Raw genomic sequence first — 24,350 nt, forward strand, 5'->3', positions numbered from 1 at the left:
AGTCGCACGAATAGGACAACGAGTTCCCATACACCTTTCAGCTAGGTTTCCCAATTGCTAACATTTTTGCTACATTTCTTTTTATTAAGGTACAATTCACATACCATAAAATGTACCCTTGTAAAGTATAATTCACTGGTTTTTAGTATATTCACAAGGTTGTTCAACCATCACCAATAACTCCAGAACATTTTTATCACCCCCAAAAGAAACACGTACCAATCAGTAGTCACTCTCCATTCCTGCTTCCCCCAGACCCCTTGGCAATCACTAATATATTTTCTGTCTCAATGGATTTGCCTATTCTGGACATTTCATATAAGTGGGATATGTGGCCTTTTGTATCTGTCTTCTGCCACTTGGCATAATGTTTCCAAGGCTCATCCATGTTGCATCATATATCAGTACTTCATTATTTTTTATGGCTGAATAATATTCCATTGTAGGTATATACCACATTTTGTTTACCCATTCATCAGGTGATGGACATTTGGGTTGTTTCCATGTTTTGGCTATTATGAGTAATGCTGCTATGAACATTTGTGTACAACTTTTTGTGTGAACATAAGTTTTCAGTCCTCTTGGCTATATACCTAGGAATGGAATTGCTGAGTCATGGTGACTCTATGTTTAATAGTTTGAGGAACTGCCAGACTGTTTTCCAAAGCAGCTGCATCATTTTACATTCCTGTCGGCAATGTGTAAGGGTTCCAATTTCTCCACATTCTCACCAGCACTTGTTATTGTCCTTCTTTTTGATTCTAGTCATCCTAGTGGGTGTGAAGTGGTATCTCATTGTAGTTTTGATTTGCCTTTCCCTGATGACTAAAGATGTTGAGCACCTTCTCAGGTGCCTATTACCCATTTATGTATCTTCTTTGGAGAAATATCTATTGAAATTTCTTTGCCCATTTTTTAATTGGGTTATTTGTCTTTATTGTCGAGTTGTAAGAGTTCTTTATATATTCTGGATACTAGACCCTTATCAAGGTGGCAGAGTGACTGTGGCAGGGGATCTAAAATCTGTGCCCAAGAGATACACATTTAAAACAATTTGGAGAAATAGAAAAATATGGCTTGCTACTTTCCATTGCAATAGAACGTTTTTCTTCTTCTTCTTCTTTTTTTTTTTTTAACAAATAGAACTTTAGGTACCCTCACCAAACCTTAGGGTTAAGGAAACATGTTGAAACCTCTTTTCTGATCTTACCTAAGAGGGTATTAGTCAGTACACTTTAGTTGCAAAATGACTAAAAACCCAAAATTGGTCATGCAAGAAAGGCATTTATTGGCTGGGTACTAGAAAAGTCAAATGCTGCAGTGAATTCAGGGGCTCCAGAGGTGCTATCTGGACCTGTTTACTCTCTTTCAGCTCCATTCCTGGATGCTGGCTCCATTTCCTATCCAGGCTGTTCCCTAATGGTGGCAAAAGGGCTGCTTAGCTCCAGGCTTTCGTCAGAGCACTAAGTTCAGCAGAAAACAAAGCGAGCTCTCTTTCCTTGCAGTTTACAAAGGTTCCAGGGTTCACTCTGATTTGACCAACTTGGGATTGACCTTGTTCCTGAATGAGTCCCTGCAGCCATAAGGATTCAATGCCCTGATTGGCTTGGTCTAGGGTCCCTTGTTTCCCCCTGATGCTGGCAATCGAATCACATGGATGAGACAAAGGAGGGTTCCATGAAAAGGAAAGCAAAGTATTTTTATTAAAACAGGGAGGTATGGATGCTAAGCAGCTGAAATACAAATGTCTCCCAGAAATGGAGAGGACACTGGGCTGGTGAAGCTGTCACACATGCTAAGCTTTCCCCTCCCCTGCAGAGGTGGGCTCCCCTCACTGGTGCTACTAACAGAGCCTTGCCTGCAACCCCCATTAGCAAGCTCATCACATGGCGTAGTCATTGTTTGTTTCCATGTCTGTCTCCTCAAGTTAGTTTCTTCATTCATCTTTGTCTATTCAGCTGACCTCCAGAGTGTCTTCTCTTAGATCTTTGCAACTAGTAAGGGAAGGAAATAAGGTAGTTACCCAAATTATGAACCATCCTACTAAGGATATACCAAAAGCCACAATGGGAATTCAAAGAAGGGTAAGATTGAAGGGGTGAGGAAAGCTCTTGTAGGGTCTCTGAGGCCCTGAGAAATAAAGGAGTAGCAGCCAGAGGCCGAAGTGTCTCCTTTACTATTGATAGAGAGGCTGGGTTGGAGGACGTAGTTTTAGGTCTGTTGCTAAGTAGACTGCTAATACAATCCTATAATGAGGCTGACTAACCCACCTAGTCAAGACAGCACTAGACCAGAGAAAGCCTCCCCTGACCCTTGATCCCTATGGGGTAGAACCCACCTCAGCAAGAGCAGTAGGATTCTGTACCTGCAGGCAGCTGACACTTCCATGCATGACCAGTCCTCCTACCCCACCAGAGTAGTCATCTTTTACTTTCCAGGAGGCAAAGTAAATAAAGGGGTAGAGAGAGGATAGGAGTGTTACCCCTAGTGGAGCTCCTTGTAAATGGAAGGAAACAGGTAAGGTTTCCAAAGGTTTATGGAAGGTGGCATTTAAGATGGGTCTACCTAGGTCCTAAGTAGGAGGGATTGAAGAGGCCTCAGGCTAACACTCTTAGATGCAGCTTCTTGTCACCCCCACTGTGGCCCTACCCTTGTCTCATGGCTCTAATGGCTGTCCTGCTTGCCTCCCGGCCTGGGTTGTAGTACCTCTAGACCCTGGTACTTGGGTCTCAACTTGCTCATACGTGGTTGTGCATCTCTGTACCCTAAGACCCTCTCCCTGCTGCAGCTGGGTTGGTTCCTCTGCATCTGCTACACTGCATTGAGCGGGTCCATTTCCAGATGCAGCAGCTCCTGCTGTTGGGCTTCTTCCCATTCTGAACTGGGCCAGGCTGAAGATATGATAGTAACCTAAGCTGAGCCAGAAAAGCACTTACCACAGGGAAGGAAGGAAGCAGTAGGAGTCATGTGCACTACTTCACTCCCTGGGCTCCAGGTGCTCTACTGCCCAGTTGGAAAAACAGGGGCAATTCTTGCCTACATGAGGCAGGAAAGCCTTGCTCTCTGGAAGCGGGGTGTTGGTGGAGTCTGCCTGAATATGATTTTCACCACAGATTTTGATCTGATTCTGAGAAGAGGTGCCTTTGGCCTGAAAGTTCCATGTATAGCTCCATCCTTGATGACACAACAGATGCTTTCATGACTTGTTTTTAGGTTATGAATTAGTGGGCAATTGACTGCTATGAGGAGACTTCACGTACTGATGAGTAAGTGGATGAATATTGTAAACACTTTCCATTCTGAATAATAGATAAATAGAGCTTTGGGTTACATACCACTTAGAAGGGAAGAGAAGGCAATTACTGCTGCCTTTTGGCCTGACAGTTGGAGACCGTGGGTTGCATCAGACTCAGACAACTTACTTTCCAAGTACTTGGGGAAAAAGGACCAAAGCATAGGCATCAAAGCTAACCCTGATTAACTTAGAGTAGAGCCATGTAACCCTCTGGGGAATACCTATCCACAGGTGTAATGCCTGAGAAATAATTTCTACACATGCCACTGCTAAGCCAACAAATCGGTGCTTCCTAACCCTGTCAGATCCCCAAACTGGGAGAGCTGATGTCCAGTCTAGGACCTGGAACCTGCAGGCCAAGAGGAAGGGGAGGACAGAGGGCAAGTGCATCTGCTAAGGGACACCAGAGAAGGATGGCTGGAGAGGGGAGTGTGCAGTGCCCCTAACACTTTCCAGGCAGAGAGAGAGAGCTCATGTCCTCACTCCCAGTACCAGCTCTGGACAGGCATATTCTACTGAGCTCAATGACAGAGTCTGCTACAGGTTGGGTTCCCTGGGCAGCAGACTTTGAGATGATTAGCATGTGGTACTCAGGGTGCTTTCAGGTTCAACACTTACGGAGGAAGGGAAGGAAGCAGCCTTGGTCAGAGGGAGAAGGTGTGGTGCAAAGTAGTCTCAACAAAGGCCTCAGCTGACCCCACAGAGAGTTCTGAAGCAGGGATGGCCTTTCAAGTTGTCTTGAGTCGGGGTGAGGGAACCAGGCCTTTATACCGCAGCTTCAGCCAATCACTGGATGCATGCTGTTCTCAGAGAGGAGAATGTGACCTTGGGTAAGGAAGCTCTCTTCCCTGGGGGGCAATTCCTGAAGAGGGCTGATAACTGAGGGCTGTTAGCCAGCAGGTAGAGGCCAAGCCCTTCAGTCATGAAGGTGGACCTGGGTGGCAGGTCCTGCTACTCCTAATGCTACTCAGATCCACTTCTTTGTATAAGTTCTGGGAGCAGCTCTACTTTTCCTGGGGGAAACTGATAGTTAATGGGACAAACCACAGTCCCTACTCCTGCATCTGGTCTTGAGGCCCCAAATGATACTCATCATCTCTCTCCTCTACTGTGCATTTTAGATTCTTAACACCCTCAGGAAGCACCTCTGTTGAGCCCCTGGTCACCATGCCCTTTTTAGGCCATGTTCCTATCTATTTACCATCAAAATTGAGCAAGAGTGTAACAGGCACCCAGCTGCATCGCCTGGGTACCAAACATCTTCCTTTTTGTTCCCATTGTATAACTGCAGCCCTGCCTCCTCCTGATGATCAGGGTCAATTCTGGCTGCCAGGATGGTGACTCCTGCTTCTTGCCTGCTGGTCCCTGGGTACAAGGAGCTCAAAGTACCTAGTGGAAACTGTAAATTAAAGTTCAGTGGGACTTTGCTATATCCCCTGATGGAAATATTTCCTCTTTGGGAATCAGGACCTTAAAACCCTCAAAGCTCAGAGTTGTGGGGACAGAGATACCCCAATGGCATCACTGGGATTAACGGTAAGTGGAGCCACTCCTACTTCAACTCCTTGGTTCCTGGACCTATCCCTTCTTCCTTTTGGTACATAGCACCATCCTGATTGTTGATAAGAGTGTCTATTGAGTCCTGGAAGATGGTGTCCCATCCTTAGTTGGCAGCATCTCTGTGCTACATCTCAGCTCTGCCTTCACAGGCCATTCTTTTCATGCTGGCATCTTCTGGATGGTACAAAACGTGATAAAGCCAGTGGATCCCATGATCATGTGCCACTGTCATGTCTCCTTTGCTGTGAAATGGGTCCTTTGGTCTGATGGGACATTGTGTGAGATCCTATGTCAATGGGTCAGACACTCAATAAACACTGAAGATGGTGCTGGCTGAGGCTCTGCAGGCAGAAAAGGTAAACTATACCCAGAATGTAGTAATTCCAGTCAAAATTAATTACCACCATTTCCAGGATGGAAGGTATCCAATGTAGTTAGCTTTTCATCAAGTGGCTTGTTGCTCTCCTTGGAGAATACTGCCATTTTGGGGGCTCAACACTGAAATCATTGCTGGCAGGTTGGACATTCAGCATGGCAGTAGCTACAGCAGCCTTTGTGAATGGGAGCCCATGTTCTTGGGTCCCTGTATTGCTCCCATTCCTGCAACCATGGCTACTCCATTCGCGTGGCCATTGTGCCAGTACTGAGGTGGCTGATAGCATCTGGCTGACATCACTTGGCGAGTCATTCTCTCTACCTGGTTCTTCAGTGCCCCTTTCATGGTAGATGCTCTCTGGTGGGCATCTGCATACTGCTTGCCCACTCACATAATCCATCCACATGCCTCTATCCCAGATCTCCTTGTCCCTGATCTTTCTCCTCCCAGGCCCTTGATCAACCAGCTAGCCAAGTGCTAGTGCCATGAGTCTATATATATTCTAACCGTGGCTACATTTCTGTCCACACAAAGTGAATGGCCAGGTGTACCAGTGAGAGGATTTATCCCTTGGGAGAATTTCCCTGGCCACTGTCTTTCAAGATCACCCCAGGGTGGGGCTATAGTGCAGCCACATTTCATCTTCAGCTTGTACCCGCAAACCATTCTGATCTATCTGTGAATCAAACTTTGCTTTTTTTCCTGCCTTTGTCAGCTGGTCATAAAGGGACCCCCCTCCTATGCAGCCATAGGTATGAGCTGAGGGAGAGGCATTGGTGCACAAATGGTAGGTGACACGGATGTCTAGACCACCTACTTCTCTAGCTTACTTGTGCCCCTGGCCCTGCTCATGTCCCATTCTGGATGTACCATTTCTGTCTTACTATGGATTATTGCTGGGCCTACTCAGCTTTAAATTTTGGTGGGTGTGATAGCCAGAACCAAACTTACATAAGACAAACTCATAATGAAGAATTTTGGAGCAACTTACAAATATACAAAGGGAATAAAGTTTTTCAACATTGTTCTGGGGATACACAAGTGAAAAAAGTTTCTTAATAATGGATTGGAAAGGAAGTTAGACTAGAGAGTACTGAGCAAAAAAGTGGTAGAGAGAATGGTGGAGAAGAAGTTGATTTTTAAAATTCTAAAGAGGAAGAATTGATAGGTGGGTAAAGAAATGGAGACAGCAAGCATATTTATGCCATCCTTTTAAAAACAGAATCATTGTGAAAGGAAGGAGAAAGGGGTAGTACCTGGAAATACGAAGAGTTAAAGCCTCTTTTTTTTTCCCATAGCTTTTTTGAAGATGGACTTATGTTTATGTACTGAGGGGAAAGAGGAAGTAGTGATGGGGAAAAATGGCCTGATTAGAGGGGCTCTGCTGGAGTTTCTGAGAACTCATTTTGTTACACAAAACAAAACCAAAAAACCAAGCAGAAGTGCTAAGCTCCTTTTAATCAAGGAAAGCAGAACAGTAGGAAATTTCAACCTCTCCCCCCACCCCTCCCTGGCCATCCTACCATCACTGAGAAAAGCCTGCTCAACAACGTGTCAAATACTATCTTCTGTTATATACCTATTTTTCCTTACCTGCTTTTGAAGGAAAATAAACATCAGAAACAATCCCCAAAGTAAAATCAGACAGTCTGGCTTACATAGATCTAAATTTCAGCTCCCAGTAAAGCATAATTTTCTCTCTTTTTGGAGAAACATCTTTTATTAAGAACATCGAAAATTGCTCAAATAGCTACAGTAAGAATGGAATCTACAGTAAGAATCTAAATGCACTGCCTTGGAATGAGCACGGCCCCTTTCATCAAGACGGCCTTCCACAATATTTTTTTGTTTTTCAGTAAGGTACTTAACATAAGCGTAAAAAAGGGAAACCATTTAGTGTAAAGTTTTCCCGTCGGACCTCCAGCAGTTTCGTTTTAACGAGGCTGGGCACAGAGTAGTAATTTAATGCTATTTGAGATCATTTAGCCAGGCTGTTCGTGGGCGGTGCAAACCTGTTTACCTTCTCACGCTGTCACCTTGTGGTCAAAGGGAGAGGGACAGCTACTGCTCGAACTACGATATCTGCCCCAAGGAACTCCACTCTGCTGCCCTTTTACCGAGGGCCACCTGCTCACGTAGCTCTCTAGAAAGTGTCCCGGGCTGAAGGATGTCACACGGGTCCACTCTCGCGTCGCGGGGTTCGCAGAGAGAAGACGAGTTGCTCAGATTCCGAGTCTCGGGGACCGTCTTGGCGCCCGGATATTCCAGGGCGCACCCGGGAGAGCCAGCCTGGGAGGCCGAGGAAGCTTTGATGGCAGCAGCCGCCAGGCCTACGTGGTCTCTCTTTACCCCGGGGGCTACCTGTCCCGCCCCGCCCCACCTGGACGCCCTCAGGGCCCCGCAGGCGCAAAGCCGAGACCCCATCGCACCCTAGACTCAAATTACTGCAGGAGGCGACGGTCCCCGCCTCTCAGGACAAGTGAGCACTGCGCTGGATTCTTAACACGCACCTGGCCGCGCCCCTTTGGGGGGCGGGGTCGGGGGGGGGCCTGAAGATGGCGGCGGCGGAGGCGGCGGGGTCCTATGGTCACTTTCCGAGGCGCCCTTGACTGGCTCTCGCCGCCGCTCCACCTACCTTGCTAGCGAAGGGCCCCGGCGCGCGGCGCGAGGGGGCGGTGACAAGCACTTGGCGGCGCCAATCAGCATCGAGGAGCCCGGGCCGTGCCCAATGAGGGCCCGGAAGGCCGAAACAGGAGTAGGTTGCAGGCGGGCTGTGCATGTGGCGGACGCCGAACGCTTGGGACCTCGCCGGCTGCCGGAACGGAGCGGGCCGCCTCGTCGTTTCCCGCGCGCTGTGCACCGCGGCCCCTGGCGCCGGCGTGAGGACGCCGAGGGGGCAGGCGGCCGACGGTGCCGACCGGCCGCCCACGCGCCCGCCCGCGGCCGGAGCCCAGGAGCGCGTCTTGCAGCGTCCGCGGCTGGTGGCATGACCCACATTCTCCGCAAAGGGGACTCCTCCTCGGCGGTTGCTGCAGAGAGATGAAGGGCCTGCTGGACAGTGAGACAAGTTCGGGGCCGGCCAATTAGGGGGACCTGTTAGGGCCGCCTGCGCCCTCCCGGGCTCGTTCTTTTCGCCGCGTGAGGGAGGCCTCGCTCGCCTCCGGGCGCAGGGGGGCAGGGGCCTGGGCGGGGCGCGGGCGGCATGTTCCCGCGGAGGCCGCCGGCCGCCCTGGCAGCCTGGCTGGCGGGCGCAGGGGCGCGGGGCGGGGGCCTGCTCGCCCTGCTGGCCAATCAGTGCCGCTTCGTGACGGGCCTGCGCGTGCGGCGCGCGCAGCAGATCGCGCAGCTCTACGGCCGCCTGTACTCGGAGAGCTCCCGCCGCGTCCTCCTCGGCCGCCTCTGGCGCCGGCTGCGCGGCCGCCCGGGCCATGCTTCTGCCTTGATGGCGGCGCTCGCCGGCGTCTTCGTGTGGGACGAGGAGAGGATCCAGGAGGAGGAGTTGCAGAGGTGGGCCCGGGGCGAGGCCGTTCCTGTGCCCCGGGGTGGGGGCCGATCGGGTGGGGAGGTTGGGACATCGGACCCAGGGGCCTGCCTGTGCAGCCGATGTCTCCCGTTTCCCCGGGGCTACTTGACTTGGCGATGCACCAGCTTGATCCTGTTTCAGCAAACCACGTTGTTTATTGTCTCTGTTAATTTCGTTTGTCGGGTTAGAAATAACTGGAAGTGTAGGTTAGTCTAGCAGGGCGACTTTGAATGGGGAGCATGACACTACAGAAATTACATTGTGAAAAACACATACGATGTTGAAGGCATGTAGGCCATTATGCAGGTAATCTTTAATACATCCAGAAAGGTCAAATTCAAAACGGGTTTTAACTTGACTTACAGGTATAGTTATGCAATTTGCAAAATTACTTCATTCCAAATGGGACTTCGTAACAAATACCAGGAAAGCTCTCTTTGTCATTGTGACTCTTGTGGCAGAATTAGGCTGGAAGGGATTTTCCTCTCGTCCTTCAAACCAGTAGCCCAGACAGTTTAACCTATAAGAATTAGGTCACTGTTTTGCTACTTTAACTAGAACTTTGGGGGTGCTGTTTCAGTAAGCTCTGAAATCACTCTTGTTATCATCAAAACCTTTTGTGTGAAAAGTGCAGTACCATTGATGGAATTTGTTTATCTGTGGTTCTGAATCAGCCCTGATATGTAATCTGGAGAAACAATGCTTTACTGTTTATATTGTCTCTGTATTTTCTTTTTAATAGATATTCTTAAACTCTGCTCTCTCTCCACACAAACTCTGTCCCCTAAACTCTGAAACTGATTTCAGGAACCTGGGACAGTCCCCTCTCCCTCATAAATGCCACACAAATCTATTTATTCTAGATATTTCTTGTTCCTTAATTTTAGTTAGGTGAAAATTAGAAATGCTTCAATAAAATTAACACTGTGACTTGTTGGGGGCTGGCCCCGTGGCCGAGTGGTTAAGTTCGCGCGCTCCGCTGCAGGCAGCCCAGTGTTTCATTGGTTCGAATCCTGGGCGCGGACATGGCACTGCTCATCAGACCACGCTGAGGCAGCGTCCCACATGCCACAACTAGAAGAATCCACAACGAAGAATATACAACTATGTACCGGGGGGCTTTGGGGAGAAAAAGGAAATAATAAAATCTTAAAAAAAAAAAAAAAATTAACCCTGTGACTTGTTTGGAGATGTAGCACCCAGATGCCAGGCAGCTGTTTGTGCCATACTTTGGATTGGGGGGAAATGCAGGTGTATTTTAAGAACTGCTAATACTCTAATACTTTATAAATGCAATTTAACATCATATTCACAAACAACCTTACTCACAAAAAAGTTAAGATGTCAAAACATGATAGGTAGTTTGTCTAGTTTCTGTTAGTGTTCTTTTGCTATTCATTTTGTTCTAATGAAGCAGTCTCAGGTGTGAGAAATAAAAGAATTTATGGGAGGGAAACTTGTAAGTTGAGAAATAACTATTTGAATTTTCCTTCTGTGTGTTTCTTTTTTTTCTCCCCAAATCCCCCAGTAGAGAGTTGTATATTTTAGTTGTGGGTCCTTTTAGTTGTGGCATGTGGGACGCCACCTGAACGTGGCCTGATGAGCAGTGCCATGTCTGCGCCCAGGATCCGAACTGGTGAAACCCTGGTCCACCGAAGCAAAGCGCCTGAACTTAACCACTCTGGCACGGGGCTGGCCCCTCATTCTGTTTTTAACGATGAAATACCTAGGTTCCACATTGATGAACTTTGAAGGGAAAATTCCCAGTTGGATCTGTTTGGGGAAGAGGAGAAAGACCAGAAAAGGGCTCCTGGGTGCAAAAGAGAGGGAAGATGTTTTGGGGGTGGGAGTTGAATAGTGTTGAGGCCTAGGTGGTGGATGACATTCTTTGGCTTACTTCATGTATTGCTGTGGACACTATGGCCTGGAGCCTCTGTTTAATAGGTCTCCCACTTGCAGGAGTTAGAGGGGAAAACAAGATAGGAAATGAATGTGGTAAATATTGGAGTCAGTAGTCACTACCCACTGTGGCGGAAAGAGATCAGACCCCTTGATGAACTGACCCAGTATCCATTCTATTTCCCTCTCTCTGGGCTGTCTTTGAGCCCTGGGGGCAGTTGAAACACTCTTGGTTCTAATCCAACTCCTGGAGAGGTGTTGCTCGGGCTTAATCTGCCAGAGAAGCTTCTGGGAATTTCAGAAGCTTAGATGAAGGCCAGCTGAAGTAGTAGGCCAGATGAAGGCCTTTTTTGACCCTCTCCAGGGTTGTTACAGTGAAGGCCCTCATTTAACACTTCATTGTCCAGTTCATGCTTGAAATCAGTCATGTGCTTAAAATTTGATGAAGTTGTCCATTTTGAGGATTTTTAAAAATATATTTGTTATCTTGATAGGGAGGCAAATAATATGCTATTCAACTATCTTGATTGTACAGTGGTTCCATAGGTCTTTGTTCTGATGGCTTGTTACGTTTATATTTTATTGAATAAAATATTCTGAGTACAGGTTAACTGTTTTTGCTGGGTGTTTACGTATTTGCTTTAAAGGAGGTGCTGCTGAAGATGTCTTAGATTTTGTTTGTTCTAGTGAGAAGATTTCAAGTGGCTTCCATAATGGAGCACAGTTGAGTGTGCCTCGGGACAAGTGCATTTCTTACTAGTGGAAGAAGAGCATGATTGTCCCATGGCCCCTAAATTACAGCCTTTGACTCTTCTGTGGTGTTTCTGTACCAACTTGTCCTGGTACAAACTACTTCTGATACTGCTGTCTTGGTTAAACAGTGATGGGGTGTGCAGGATATCTCTTTGAATGTGTACTTTGAAGTGGCATGCATTTTTTCTTATATTATTTGGGGGTCTAGTCAGAATGAAAAAGAATAACCTTGCTTTATATTCTCTTGTGCTTGACAAGTAGGATCTCATTAATCTAGCAATAGCAAGAAAATTTGAGAAAAGAAGTAACTTGTACAAAGTGACTTTGACTCACTGATGGGACCAGGTGTAGAAATCGGGTCTTTTAATGCTTGGTCTAGTATTCTTACCCAATTGTCTTCAATTAAACAGTCAAACAAAAGGACTTTCAATCACTATTCTTGGTGCTAGCTGGCATTCTTGAGCCGAGGGCAAATCTTATGGAAAAATACAGTAGTTGTTTTTGATTGCCCTGGAACATTAAAAAAAATTATAGGAGCAAAAAGAGGAAGGAAGTTAAGAAATATGAAATGCTAGGGGGAAATGTTCCATTAACCTCCCCTCTTTTTTATAAAGTCATAGTTCATTGCTCTGGAAGTTTGAGTAAATAAAGTGCCAGTAAAGTTTCATAAAGAAAATTGGCCATTTTCCCATTTCTGTCTTTCGGGGCATTCAGAATACTTTCACCTTTTCAGTATGCTACCAACTAGATAAATGCTCAACAAGAAATCCTTTTGGCCTAAAGGAACTTTTTTCTTCCCCACTGTCACTTGAGGGTGTTTTACTGATATGCCCTTCTTAGAGCCTGAGAACTACGTGAAAGCTGACTTGAAGTTTTTGAGATTGTCTTCATTATTTTACCATTAACCAGTTGGCCCAGAATTGCAGTGAGCCGGTTGATGTCTTTTATTTCTAGGTGTGTCCCATAGCTGTTGTACTTCAGCGTCTCTAAGTTTGACAGTAATTTGGAATTTGACAGGGGATTGTGTGAAATGAGGCAATTGTTTACTGAAATTACTAAGTACAAGGATGGCTTCATTTGAATCGTTTTGGAGCCTTATATCAAGCTCTACGCGGAGGGGAGGACCCATGGAGGAGCCAAACGTGATTATACTTCTTACTCTGTTTTCATGGTTTTGTGGCTTCAGTAGCTGTAGCTCTCAGTCTAGCCTTTCTCAAATATTGAAATAAGTTTAGTTTTGGAGAAAGGGAAGCATTGACTGTCTTTCCTTGATCCTCTTACTAATCTGCTTCTGTTACTATTTTGGGAATAATCTCCTTTGTCCTTTCCTCTGCTCTTATTACTTGTTTAAGACTTAGATAACAAGATGATAAGGTTTAGACACCCATCCCGTCCAGACAAGATTTGGCACAGCAGTGTAGAGAGATCCATGGTGATAGGTTTTTCCTTCCTCCACACATATGATAGTGACTCTGTGTACCTGTGTGCTGATTATGTCTCCATGTCAGCTTTAGAGGTTGAGACCCTTCAGAGATTCTTGAACCTGCATTATCATGATGCAGTCTTGCTCCAGCATTCATATGGTGCTATTCAAAGAATGAATGTTGTAACTTCACAAGACATTTCTATCCCCTTCTAGGGACTTTGTTTCATAATTTTAACAAGGCCACCTAGTGACTTTTAATTATATAGGAGAGACTGATTAAGCAGTGAATCAGAAGCTCTTGGGTTTCAGAAGGCCATTAAAAATATTACCTGTAGTCATATAGTTTAATTTTCTTAAAACATTATTACTAGGTAATTTTATGAGCCTCTGATGTCCTTTTTTTTTTGGTGAAGATTGGCACCTGAGCTAACATCTGTTGCCAATCTCTTTTTTTTTTCTTCTTCTTCCCAAAGCCCACCAGTGATCTTTCTGACTCTGCTATGTGGGATGCCACCTCAGCATGGCTTCATGCGTGGTGCTAGATCTGTGCCCAGGATCCAAACCAGAGAAACCCTGGGCTGCTGAAGCAGAATGGGTGAACTTAACCACTTGGCCACAGGGCTGGCTGTGATGTGCTTTCAATAAGACATTCTTTTTTTTTTTTTTTTTTTAAGATTTTATTTTTTTCCTTTTTCTCCCCAAAGCGCCCCCCCCCCCCCCCCCCCCCGGTACATAGTTGTATATTCTTCGTTGTGGGTCCTTCTAGTTGTGGCATGTGGGACGCTGCCTCAGCGTGGTTTGATGAGCAGTGCCATGTCCGCGCCTGGATTTGAACCAACAAAACACTGGGCCGCCTGCAGCAGAGCTCGCGAACTTAACCACTTGGCCACGGGGCCAGCCCCTCAATAAGACATTCTTGCCCCTCTTCATTATGTGATAAGAATGACATTCAGGAGTGGTGCTTAATTTTTATTGAATGATGTTTCCTAGCGCTGAAAAGTGCCATAATTGGTGCCACATGATGCCTGAATTGTTCTCTGAGCAAGTCTAGCTGTGGTTTTGGTTTTACTTCTTTTTTAAAAAAATTATTTTATTGAGGTCATAGTGGCTTATAACATTGTGTAAATTTTGGGTGTGCATTATTATATTTCAGTTTCTGTGTAAACCGCATTGTGTTCAGCACGGAAAGTCTAGTTTTTATCTGTCACCATATATATGTGCCCGTTTACCCCTTTTGCCCTGCCCCACTCCCTTCCCCTCTGGTAACCAGTGATCTGTTCTCCTTTTCTCTGTGTTTATCTTCCACATATGAGTGAAATCATATGGTATTTGTCTTTCTCTGTCTGACTTATTTTGCTTAGCATAATACCCTCAAGATCCAGCCATGTTGTTGCAAATGGCATGATTTCACCTTTTTTATGGCTGACTAGTGTTCCGTTGTGTATTATATATACCACATCTTCTTTATCCATTCATCCGTTAATGGATATTTGGGTTGCTTCCACATCTTGGCTATTGTGAATAATGCTGCATATTGAACACAGGGATGCACAAATCTTTTTGAATTGTTGATTTTCATGTTCTTTGGATAAATACCCAGTAGTGGGATAGCTGGATCACATGGTATTTCTGTTTTTAATTTTTTGAGAATTCTTCATACTGTTTTCCATAATGGCTGCACCAGTTTGCATTCCCACCAGGAGTGTATGAGGGTTCCTTTTTCTCCACGTCGTCTCTAACACTTGTTATTTCTCTTCTTGTTAATTATAACCATTCTGATGGGTGTGAGGTGGCATCTCATTGTAGTTTTGATTTGCATTTCCCTAATAATTAGTGATCTTGAACATCTTTTTCATGTGCCTGTTGGCCATCTGTATATTGTCTAAGGAAAAATGTTCATATCCTCTGCCCATTTTGTGATGGGGTTGTTTGTTTTTTTGTTGTTGTGTGTGTACAAGTTCTTCATATATTTTGGAGATTAACCCCTTGTCGGATATATGATTTGCCAATATTTTCTCCCAGTTGGTGGGTTGTCTTTTTATTTTGTTCATGGCTTCCTTTGCCTTGCAGAAGCTTTTTAGTCTGATTTCCCATTTGTTTATTTTTTCTTTTGTTTCCCTTGCCTGAATAGGCATGGTAATTGAAAAGATGCTGCTAAGACCGATGTCAGAGAGTGTACTGCCTATAATTTCTTCTAGGAGTTTCATGGTTTCAGGTCTTACCTTCAAGTCTTTAAGCCACTTTGAGTTAATTTTTGTGTAAGGTGTAAGATAATGGTCAACTTTCATTCTTTTGCATGTGGCCATCCAGTTTTCCCAACACCATTTATTGAAGAGACTTTCCTTTTTCTATTGTATGTTCTTGGCTCCTTTGTTGAAGATTAGCTTTGTCCGTAGGTGTGTGGTCTTATTTCTGGGCTCTCAGTCCTGTTCCATTGATCTGTGTGTCTGTTTTTTCTGCCAGTACCATGCTGTCCTGATTACTGTAGCTCTGTAGTGTATTTTGAATTCAGGGAGTGTGATGCCTCCAGCTTTGTTCCTTTTTCTCAGGATTGGTTTGGCTGGTTTTGCTTTTGCTTTCTCCTGTGAGATCTTCTTGCTTACTCTGAAGTTCCTTCCCTGTTTCTATACTGTTGGCAGTGGTAGCAGGCAATCCTGTTTTCTCACTTCTAATTCAAATTAAAACTTTCAAAAAATGGTTAAACATTTTTCATCAGAACAGCACTATAAATTCTACTGGCTAGGGTTCTTGGTTACAAATAAAGAAACTGATATTGGTTAACTTAAGCCAGAAAGGAATTAATTAGAAAGATGTTAGGTCACAAAGCATTGACGAGAAGGCCAGAGTACAGGTTGGCCAAGAGAACAGCCAAGACTTGCTACGGGAGTAATCTTCTTTGGGCAGTGTTGCTGGTTTTGTTTCCCCTGGATCAGTTGCCCTGCTGGACTCTACGCTCTCCCAAGATCACAGAGAATAATTTCTAAAAGATCCTGTGCCTTGCATTATTTTCTCAAGATTCAGAACTGCTACCAGAAGTCTCTAATTAACCTCTCTTAAATTAGGAGCTGTGCTCTAACTACTAGGGCTTACTGCATCCCACCTATTTTGGGATTCTCCCCAAATAAGAAAAGATTTCAAGCAGTCAAAATAGCAAGTGTCTCCCTATATAAGTATTTTTGTTTAAGTCCAAAGTTTAAAATTCAGAAAATTGGAATTTTAAAGCTAATAGAAGCCTGCAAGAAATAATGTCCTCACTTTACACGTGGAAACAGGGAGGGCTGTACAGGTAAAATGACTTGCATAAGATCGCACAGCTAGCTGGCAGAGCCAGATGAGAACACAGATCTCTACACTTACCACCACTTTGGATTGCTCTAAACTTTTAATCTTGCATTACCAGTATAACACTGAATTTTTGGCTTTTAATTAAGCAATGTATTAGTATAATCTTTTAATAAGAATTTGAATTGCTGAGGCCTACTTCTGTATTTATTGATTTACTTGGCTTATTCAGTAAACATGTGTTGAGCGTCTAATGTTGACCAGGCACTTGCTAGGAGCTGGAAATAGAAACATGAAAAAGACTGATTCTGGGCCATTAGAGAATTCATAGTTCTGTAAGGGAGGCAGACACAAAGATAGATTAATTATAATATAGTGTGATGTGTTTCTGTAGAGGAATAAAAGTCAATGTACGTGGTTAACTCTGCCTAGAAGTTAACCTTGAACCTCGTGTGGTTTTGAAGGTTGAAGAGGAGTGAAAGGGCGTTTCAGAGTGTATCTGTAGTTGGTGTCTTCTTCAGTCTTGGCTCACAGGAGACTTGTATATGACATAGACAGCTAGCAACCTTTCTGATCTGCTGTTTGAAGGTGAAGGGGAAAATACAAGCCATTTTTTAAAAAAGTATTATAAAATGTTTATAAAAAGTTTTAAAGAATAACATGAATGTTACAAATACAGTTATATTTAAGGAGTAAAATATTATAAATACAATTTAAACCTCCTCTCTACCCTTTTCCAATTAAAATCTCCTCTCCCCAAGTTTATCCAGCTGGTTGTGTTTCATTCCCATCTCTGTCTTTACACATATGTGTACATCCCTAAATGGTATATAATGACACATAGTATGATATATGGTATTGTTTTGAATGTTTTAAAGCTTTATGCAGTCCTAAACAAATTACTGACAAGGTTAGTTCATCATATAAAATCAATTTAACACACCACATTAATAGAGTAAAGGTCAGAAACCACCTGATCATCTCAGTAGATGCAGAAAAAGCATTTGACAAAATCCAGCCTTCTTTCATGATAAAAACACATTCAACAGACTAGGAATAGAAGGAAACTTCTTCAGCCTGATAAAGGGCACCTACGGAAAACACAGCTAATAGCATAGTTAATGGCGAAAGACTGAAAGCATTTCCCCTAAGATCAGGAAAAGGACAAAGATGTCTGCTCCCATGTCTAATCAACAGTGTGCTGCATGTTCTTGCCAGGGAAATTAGGCAAGACAAAGAAATGAAAGGCATCCGGATTGGAAAAGAAGAAGTAAAACTGTTTCTATTTGCAGCTGCCATGATCTTTTTCTTTTTTCCTTTTTTTTTTTTTTTTTGAGGAAGATTAGCCCTGAGGCAACTACTGCCAGTCCTCCTCTTTTTGCTGAGGAAGACTGGCCCTGAGCTAACATCCATGCCCATCTTCCTCTACTTTATATATGGGATGCCTACCACAGCATGGCTTTTGCCACGCGGTGCCATGTCCGCACCAAGGATCCGAACTAGCAAACCCCGGGTGGCTGAAAGGCGGAACATGGGAACTTAACCGCTGTGCCTCCAGGCTGGCCCCTGCCACGATCTTGTATGTAGAAAATTCTAAGGAATCCACAGGAACCTAGTAGAGCTAATAAATGAGTTCAGCAAGGTTGCAGGATATAAGATCAAGATACAAAAAGCATATTTCTATATACTAGCAATGAGCAGTCTGAAAATAAAATTAAGAAACCAATTCTATTTACATAGCATCAAAAAGAACAAAATACTAAGGAGTAAATTTAACAAACACAGTGCAGGACACACTGAAAACTACAAAAGATTATTGAAAGAAGTTTTAAAAGACATAAATGGGAAGATTTACTGTGTTCGTGGATTAAAAGACTTAATATTGTTAAGATGGCAATATACAATCCCTATCAGAATCATAGCTTGCTGTTTTGTGGAGATCGACAAGCTAATCCTGATACTTATATGGAAATGAAAGAGACCGAGAATAGTCAAAACAATCTTGGAAAAGAAGGAGAAAGTTGGAGGACTCACCCTTCCTGATTTCAAAACTTAACTGCAAAGCTACAGTAATTAAGATGATAATGTATTGGCACAAAGATAGATATATAAATTGTTGGAATAAAATTGAGAGTTTAGAAATAAATTCTATTTGTGGTCAGTTGATTTCACCAAAGCTGCCAAGAGAATTCAATGGGAGAGAATAGTCTTAAACAGATGATGCTGGGATCACTGGAGATGTACACGCATAAGAATGAATTTAGACTCCCTATCTCACACCCTACATAAAAATTAACTCAAAATGGATCAAAGACTTAAATGCAAGCTAAAACTGAAACTCTTAGAAGAAAATATAGGCATGAGTCCTTATGACCTTGGATTAGGCAGTGATTTCTTAGATATAACACCCAAAACATACACAAAGAAAAAGCAGATTAATTGGATTTCATGAAAATTAAAAATTTTAGTTCATCAAAGATCACTATCAAAAAACTGGAAAGACAACCCGCAGAATGTGAGAAGATCGTTATAAATTATATGTTTGATAAGGGACTAGTCTCCAGAATATATAAAGAATGTTAGAATTCTACAATAAAGAGACAACCCAACTTAAAAATAGGCAAAGATTTCAATAGATAGTTCTCCAAAAAAGGTACACAAATGGCCAATAAGCACATGAAAATATGCTTATCATCCCTAGTCATTAGGGAAATACAAATCGAAGACCACGGTGAGATATCACTTCCCACCCACTAGGATTGCTAGAATCAAGATGGACAGTAACAAGTGTTGGCAGGGATGTGAAGCAGTTGGAACCGTCATGCATTGTTGGTATGAATACAAAATGGTGCAGCTGCTTTGGAAAATAATTTGGCCCTTCCTCAAAAAGTTAAACAGAGTTGCCGTGACCTAGCAAATGCACTCCGAGGAATCTGCCCAAGAGAACTGAAAACACATGTCTACACAAAAGCTTGCACTCAGATGTTCATAGCAGTCTTATTCATAGTAGCCAAAAAGTAGAAGCAACCTAAATGTCCATCACCTGATGAATGGATAAGCAAAATGTGATATCTTTATACAGTGGAATATTACGTAGCCAAAAAAGTAATAAAGCAGGAATGAACCTTGAAAACATGCGAAGTGAAAAAAAGCCAGACGTGGGGCCAGTCCCGTGGCATAGTGGCTAGGTTTGCGCGCCCTGCTTCGGTGGCCCAGGGTTTGCAGGTTCAGATCCTGGGCACAGACCTGGTGCTGCTCATCAAGCCACGCTGTGGCAGCATCCCACATAAAACAGAGGAAGATTGGCAACAGATGTTAGCTCAGCGCCAGTCTTCAAAGAGAAAAGAAAAAAGCCGGACACAAGAGACCATGTATTGTATAATTCCATTTATATGAAATGTCCAGAATAGGCAGATCCATAGAGACAGAAAGTAGATTGGTGGTTGTCAGGGGCTATGAAGAGTGATTGCTGATGGGTATAGGTTTATTTTGGGGGTGGTGAAAATGTTCTGGAATTGATGATGGTTACACAACCTTGTGACTGTGCTAAAAAGCATTGAATTGTATGCTGTAAAAGGATGATTCTTATGGGATGCGAATTATCTCTCTTTAAAAGCAGAGGAGAAATATATGAATACTTTTATAATGTAGTAGGAAGACAAACAACCCAGTAAAAGATGGACAAAAGATATCAAATGAGGGGCCGGCCCCGTGGCCGAGTGGTTGAGTTGGCACTGTGCTTCCGTGGCCCAGGGTTTCGCTGGTTCAGATCTTGGGCGCAGACATGGCACCACTCGTTGCCACAGTGAGGCGGCGTCCCATGTACCACAACTAGAAGGACTCAACTAAAATATACAACTATATACGGGAGGCGACTTGGGGAGAAAAAGTAGGGGGGGAAAATTGGCAACAGTTGTTAGCTCAGGTGCAAATCTTTAAAAAAAAAGATACCAAATGACATTTCACAGTCATAAACCTGAATAGTTAATGTTTGAGGGCTAAACATGTGCCAGGTACTAAGCACTTTACATAGAAATTTATTTAATTTTTGCAATCAAGCTTTGAGGTAGGTACTATTATTATTGCCATTTCACAGATTAAGAAATAGGGACCAATTAAGTAATTTAGTACTCTAGTTAATGAATGTTGGACTGGGTTCAGACTCGGGAACTCATGTTTTTGTTCACTACACTCTGTATTGTTTTAATACCATTCTTACGCAAGTCTGTGTGGACATTTCTTTTCACAGGGCTGACTCCGACCACCTGTGCCATGCTTGTTGTTTTTCTCCTTTCCAGATCCATTGATGAGATGAAACGGTTGGAAGAAATGTCAAACATGTTTCAGAGCTCTGGAGTTGAACGCCACCCTCCAGAACCAAAATCCCAAACAGAAGGGAGTGAAGATTCAGGGGGCAAAGAGCAACCCTGGGAAATGGTGATGGATAAGAAACACTTTAAGCTGTGGCGGCGCCCTATCACAGGCACCCACCTTTACCAGTACAGAGGTGAGCCCTGCTTGGCTCCCTGGTTATGTGGTCTATGGTTGCCTAGCTGCACAGGGCTTCTGTTCCTTAGACTCTCTAATCTGGTCTGTTCTGGTGGTTTCTCAGAAAATTTGCCACCGTTTACTGTTTGTTATTTTTCGTCTCCCAGTTGACGAGTCTCAGTGTCTTTTTTGCTGTACTCTGCTATAGGTCGTCTTTATCTTACTTTGCTGCCCCAGTATGACTTCCAATTGCTGAATCTGCCTTTAAGATCTATCAGGACTCAATAATTGAAATGAGGAGACAGGAGTAAGGTGAATGATGAGAGTGTGGCAAACACCCCTTATTCTTTCTTGTCATTCTAGTTTTCGGCACCTACACAGATGTGACACCCCGGCAGTTCTTCAACGTCCAGGTGAGTAAATTTTTCTTCCCAGATTTGGAGTCTCTAAGCCTAGAAATCCACTTACCGCTGTCCACATGAATAATTTCTTTGACTCAGAAGACATTGACTTCAGTACATCCATCTATCTCTGTACCTCTCATCTCACGTTAAATAGCGTCTGGATAAATATTTGACTTAGAATTTCTGTGTGCAGTGGGGATGAAACCGATTCTACACTCTCGCAGGCTGTTGGGAAGATCAAATAGAGGAATGGATTTGAGTGCTTTAGTATGTTTTATAAGACTGTATCATTTTTTTTCCCTAAACAATTTGAGGGTAAATTACATACATGGCCCTTTATTCCAAAATCCTTCAATGTGTATTTCCTACAACTAGACATATTCTCTTAACTAACCATGGTACCGTTATCGAAGTCAGTAAATTTAACATTGATGTGGGACTTGTATCTTCTGTTTATATTCCACTTTTATCTGTTGGGCCTAAAATGCTTTATAGCGTTTTCCCCTTCAGTACAGAGCCAGTTAGGATTTAGTAATCTGGAACATTTCCATAGTGAAGGTGTTTATTTAATAAAGATGAAGAGTATCTGTTCAAAGGCTGCCTTCCTCCTTTGGGGGAAACGCGTGAAAGGGGGAGGTGGGATCACCCAGAGTTAGTCAAAAAATTTTTTCCTTCCTGGATTTTTCATTTGTTTTGCCGGACTTATACTTTTGGACTTTTTGTCTGTTTAAAACTTTTTAGAGGGCCAGCCCTGGTGGCCTAGTGGTTAAGTTCGGTGTGCTCCCCTTCAGTGGTCCGGGTTCGCTTCCCAGGGGTAGACCTACACCACTTTTCTGTCGGTGATCATGCTGTAGTGGCAGCTTCCATAGAAAAAGAGGAAGATTGGCAACAAATCTTAGCTCAGGGGCAATCTTCCTCAGCAAAAAAAGAAAGAAGAAAGAAACCCCCCCCAAAAAAACTTTTTAGAATTGTTTCACCGTTAGACATTTATATCACTATCTATTGTATCTTCCCCAGACGTGTCTGTTATGATATTTTTTCTCACACTTTTGTTTGGTTTGTCTTTTTCTTGTTAAGATTCACTTTCAAGGTAATGGTATTGGCCTATAAGAAGGGATTTAAAAAAACTCATCTGTAGTAAACACAGCCATGTCTTTCATACTTTGACACGATCTGTTATTTTTATTTAATTATTTGGTGAGGGAAATTGGCCCTGAGCTAACATCTGTTGCCAGTCTTCCTCTTGTTGCTTGAGAAAGATTGTCCCTGAGCTAACATCATTGCCAGTCCTCTTCTGTTTTGTATGTGGGATGCTGCCACAGCATACTTTGGTGAGTGGCATGTAGGTCCATGCCCAGATCTGAACTCGTGAACCCCAGGCTGCTGAAGCGGAGCGCATGAACTTAACTGGTATACCACTTAGGCTGGCCTCTGGCACTGTCTTTTAGGTCGGATCACTGTTTCAGAATAAGGTCCTTGGGTCAGAGGGCCAAGCATCTGGAGAAGCGTCTGCAGCTTCGTTTTGGATCTCTTGGGTGTTCATGGTCTTTTCTCTTTGTGCAGCTGGATACAGAGTACAGAAAAAAGTGGGATGCCCTGGTAATCAAGCTGGAAGTGATTGAGAGGGATGTGGTTAGTGGTTCTGAGGTTCTTCACTGGGTAACCCATTTTCCTGTGAGTATTTTTACTTCTGATGTTACTTTTGTCATGTCCATGTGAGGCAGAACACTAATCCTGCCCCTTCTTTTCCTTAGTATCCAATGTACTCACGGGATTATGTTTATGTTCGGCGGTATAGCGTGGATCAGGAAAACAACGTGATGGTGTTGGTGTCACGGTACGTACGTATCATTACCTGTGGCCCCTGCTGGGTCCCTTTAGCTGTGTCCTTCATTCGTTTTTGTCTGGTGGGAGTTTGCACGTTTGCAGTGCCCTTATATGTGAGGCCAGGGCCCCATCCATCCCAGCTAGAACGTGGGTGAGCTGTGACTAATGACTGTCTGGGAAGATGGGATGGATATAAGCTTTTCATTATGCCGTTTTTTCAGTTCCTCAATGTTGATAATTTAATAAAAAAGTGTTCTCTTCTTCTTCACAAAGCCTAGTGAGCCAGGAATCACCCAGGGAACTCACTTTGTTTTTTTGTGTTTTTTTTGGAGGAAGATTGGCCCTGAGCTAACATCTCTGTCCATCTTCCTCTATTTTATATGTGGGATGCCTACAACAGCATAGCTTGATAAGTGGTGCGTAGGTCCCGGCCTCAAATCCAAACCCGTGGACCCTGGGGCTGCGGAAGCAGAGCACATGAACTTAACCGCTGCCGCCACCAGGCCGGCTCCTCTCTTTGTTTTTAAAACTTAGTTTGTATTCGTTCATCTTAGTGACGACTCTGTTTTATTTAAAAAATTAGAGCCAGCTTTTTGGATTTCCCTCGACTTTAGCTCCTGTGCTGTTTTACATAGACATTACTAAGAGTTTCCTTAACTTTTCTCCTTACCAGTGCTGTGGAGCACCCTAGTGTGCCAGAGTCTCCAGAATTTGTAAGGGTCAGATCATACGAATCCCAAATGGTTATCCGTCCCCACAAGTCGTTTGATGAGGTGAGTTTTACATCATCCAAGAGGTGATGTGTAGTGGCTTTGGAATTTTCTCAGGGAATACCTTTTTTCTGATCTGGGGAAGGCGTGAGTTGGTCTCTGGCAGTGGTTCTCAAAATTGGCACGGTCCGAATCCACTGGAGCTTGTTAAAATACAGTGCTGAGGTATGGCCTGAGAATTTGCATTTTTAAGAAATTCCCAGGTGAGGCTCAAGCTGCCGGGAACCATACTTTGGGAACCCCTGCTGTAGTGTGATGTACCTAGAAGATCCCCCGCGACAAAGTAGTGATTACCTGTTGGCCCCCGTTTATCTGAGAGATGATAGCCTCTGACACATCAGCTTATCATTAGCAACATTCTTTTTTTTGTAAGATTGGCACCTGAGCTAACAACTGTTGCCAATCTTTTTGTTTTTTGCTTTTTCTCCCCAAATCCCCCCCAGTACATAGTTGTGGGTCCTTCTAATTGTGGCCTGATGAGCAGTGCATGTCTGCGCCCAGGATCCGAACCGGCAACCCCCCAGCAGCATTCTTTAGGAACTAGAGCGAGTACTTTTCCCGTCAAAATTTCACTACAGGGGCTGGCCCCGTGGCCGAGTGGTTAAGTTCGCGTGCTCTGCTGCAGGTGGCCCAGTGTTTCGTTGGTTCGAATCCTGGGCGCGGACATGGCACTGCTCATTAGACCACGCTGAGGCAGCGTCCCACATGCCACAACTAGAAGGACCCACAACGAAGAATATACAACTA

The 24,350-nt window shown here is 43.9% G+C and overlaps 1 protein-coding gene and 1 long non-coding RNA gene across 2 annotated transcripts in view; one reads left to right on the plus strand and one right to left on the minus strand.

Annotated features, from left to right (window-relative positions):
- Nucleotides 1–1,673: 1,673 nt before the first annotated feature.
- Nucleotides 1,674–7,991, minus strand: LOC138917645 (uncharacterized). Its single transcript, XR_011425929.1, has 2 exons — nucleotides 7,867–7,991; nucleotides 1,674–1,994 (listed from the first exon to the last, which is right to left on the minus strand). It is a non-coding gene; the product is annotated as an uncharacterized lncRNA (long non-coding RNA).
- Nucleotides 1,985–24,350, plus strand: part of STARD7 (StAR related lipid transfer domain containing 7) — a 30,061-nt gene continuing 7,695 nt past the window's right edge. The window contains exons 1-6 of the mRNA XM_005600263.4: nucleotides 1,985–8,738; nucleotides 20,413–20,621; nucleotides 20,966–21,015; nucleotides 22,570–22,680; nucleotides 22,761–22,843; nucleotides 23,507–23,606. Of these exons, the coding sequence (XP_005600320.2) occupies nucleotides 8,434–8,738; nucleotides 20,413–20,621; nucleotides 20,966–21,015; nucleotides 22,570–22,680; nucleotides 22,761–22,843; nucleotides 23,507–23,606 (858 nt within the window). The 5' untranslated portion in view covers nucleotides 1,985–8,433. The remainder of the gene's footprint in view (nucleotides 8,739–20,412; nucleotides 20,622–20,965; nucleotides 21,016–22,569; nucleotides 22,681–22,760; nucleotides 22,844–23,506; nucleotides 23,607–24,350) is intronic.

The sequence above is a fragment of the Equus caballus genome, chromosome 15 (genome assembly GCF_041296265.1).
Source record: "Equus caballus isolate H_3958 breed thoroughbred chromosome 15, TB-T2T, whole genome shotgun sequence".
Lineage (NCBI taxonomy): Eukaryota > Metazoa > Chordata > Mammalia > Perissodactyla > Equidae > Equus > Equus caballus.